This window comes from Hibiscus syriacus, unplaced genomic scaffold (genome assembly GCF_006381635.1).
Source record: "Hibiscus syriacus cultivar Baekdansim isolate YM2019G1 unplaced genomic scaffold, ASM638163v2 tig00110633_pilon, whole genome shotgun sequence".
Classification (NCBI taxonomy): domain Eukaryota; kingdom Viridiplantae; phylum Streptophyta; class Magnoliopsida; order Malvales; family Malvaceae; genus Hibiscus; species Hibiscus syriacus.
In genome coordinates this window covers 1,645,596-1,647,351 of record NW_024062806.1, presented here as the reverse complement: position 1 = coordinate 1,647,351, position 1,756 = coordinate 1,645,596, and the positions used below count along the sequence as shown (strand labels likewise).

At 38.4% G+C, this 1,756-nt stretch overlaps 1 protein-coding gene across 1 annotated transcript; it reads left to right on the top strand.

Moving 5' to 3' along the window:
• The first annotated feature begins 1,070 nt into the window (after positions 1-1,070).
• LOC120136551 (40S ribosomal protein S17-like) lies at positions 1,071-1,756 on the top strand. Its single transcript, XM_039152548.1, has one exon. The coding sequence runs from the start codon at positions 1,152-1,154 to the stop codon at positions 1,575-1,577; it is 426 nt and encodes a 141-aa protein (XP_039008479.1). The 5' UTR covers positions 1,071-1,151; the 3' UTR covers positions 1,578-1,756.

Sequence of the window (1,756 nt, the reverse complement as noted above, 5' to 3'; positions counted from 1 at the left end):
AGGGATGAGCTGGGATGGGTACAGCAACAGTAACCGGGGCATTGAATGCCCTGAATTTTCATGGATTCCCGCTCCCTCCCATTTTTTATTTTTCTATTGATTTTTTTGATTAAATGAATTGGTTCGGTAATATTTTTTGAACAGGGGTTTCGATCTGGTGAGGGGCTTCATCAGCGATGGCGTGTCCGGCAATGATGTGCACTGGTGATGGTTTTTCGGTTGGCAGCGGCGATGACTATCTTTGTTGGTGGCGGCGGTGATAGGAGAATTAAGGTTCAGAAACCCTAATTACTTTGGGCTGGTTTGGGTCGGATATCCCTTTGGGCTTTGATGCTATGGGCAACTTGTAATAGTGCCTGATTGGGTTGTAGTTTTGGCCTGTAAGAAATAAAATAAATGTAATAATAATAATAATAATAGTCCGGGCGAAAACGGGTGTCGACGCTATTGTATAATAATATATTTCTTATTTATCCATAGCTCAATGAACGCCTCGCCAAGGAAACATGATAGCTTAGCCAAACTTGCTCATTCAAACTCTTTTGACATGTTGGTATTCACCTTAACATCGTCGAATGCACTGGTTTTAGTTACGAGGGATATTCATGGTCCTCTTACTTAAGACTCTAATGTAATTTCCCGACTCTTTCCAATTCAAAAAATATATAAATTTTTTATGCACATGTTGTTTTGTTCCATTAATTTTAATATAATTATAAAATTTATAGTTTAAACTTTATGAAGTGTAATTCAAACTAAATATAAAATAATAAAAGATTATTAATGGTATTTTTATTAAAAATGTCGGGTTCGAATAATTGTATCTATATATATGTGTAATATCATTTTTAGTCACATGTTATATTTATATGGATAATTTTTTTATATATAAATTAAAATCTTTTAATTAAATAATCTTTGGGGGAAAACACTTGGATTGTTCCAACCAAAGCCCATAAACACTAACACTAGAACTGATAAAAGGCCCAACAATGTTCTCTTCCATATATATATATATATATATATATATATATATATATATATATATGAACCCTAATTTATCACTCAGGAAACCCTAGCTATTCATTTCGCTGCCATCCCCGCGAAGCTCCAGCTAGCCACTGAGCAGAGCCGTCAACAGATCCAAAACAATGGGCCGCGTCCGTACTAAAACAGTGAAGAAATCGTCCCGTCAGGTGATCGAGCGGTACTACTCGCGCATGACCCTCGATTTCCATACCAACAAGAAGATCATCGAAGAAGTCGCCATCATCCCATCCAAGAGGCTCCGTAACAAGATCGCCGGGTTCTCCACCCATTTGATGAAACGGATCCAGAAGGGACCCGTTCGCGGCATTTCCCTCAAGCTCCAAGAGGAAGAGCGTGAGCGACGCATGGATTTTGTCCCCGATGAATCGGCTATCAAGATCGACCAAATCGAGGTCGATAAGGAAACACTCGACATGCTTTCGGTTCTTGGGATGTCTGATATCCCTGGGCTTGTTAAGGTTGACCCGGTTGCTGTTGCTCCTCAAATCGGGTTCGGCCGCGGTGGTGGACCTGGGAGGAGGTTTTAAGTGGTGAGTGTTCATCTGTTCAATGGGTTCTTAATTTTAAGTATGTTATGGTTTTTTATTTAATGCTTTGTTTTTAGTTGAACAATGTTAGTTATGATAAAGGGTACTGGAATTTATTAAGTTTTATATGCACTTTTGTTTTTGAAGTGTTTGAAATGAGGAACTTTTAGTTTCTGGGA

Excerpts from the sequence above, each read along its gene's own strand:
- LOC120136551 (XM_039152548.1), top strand. The coding sequence starts at position 1,152 with ATGGGCCGCGTCCGTACTAAAACAGTGAAGAAATCGTCCCGTCAGGTG.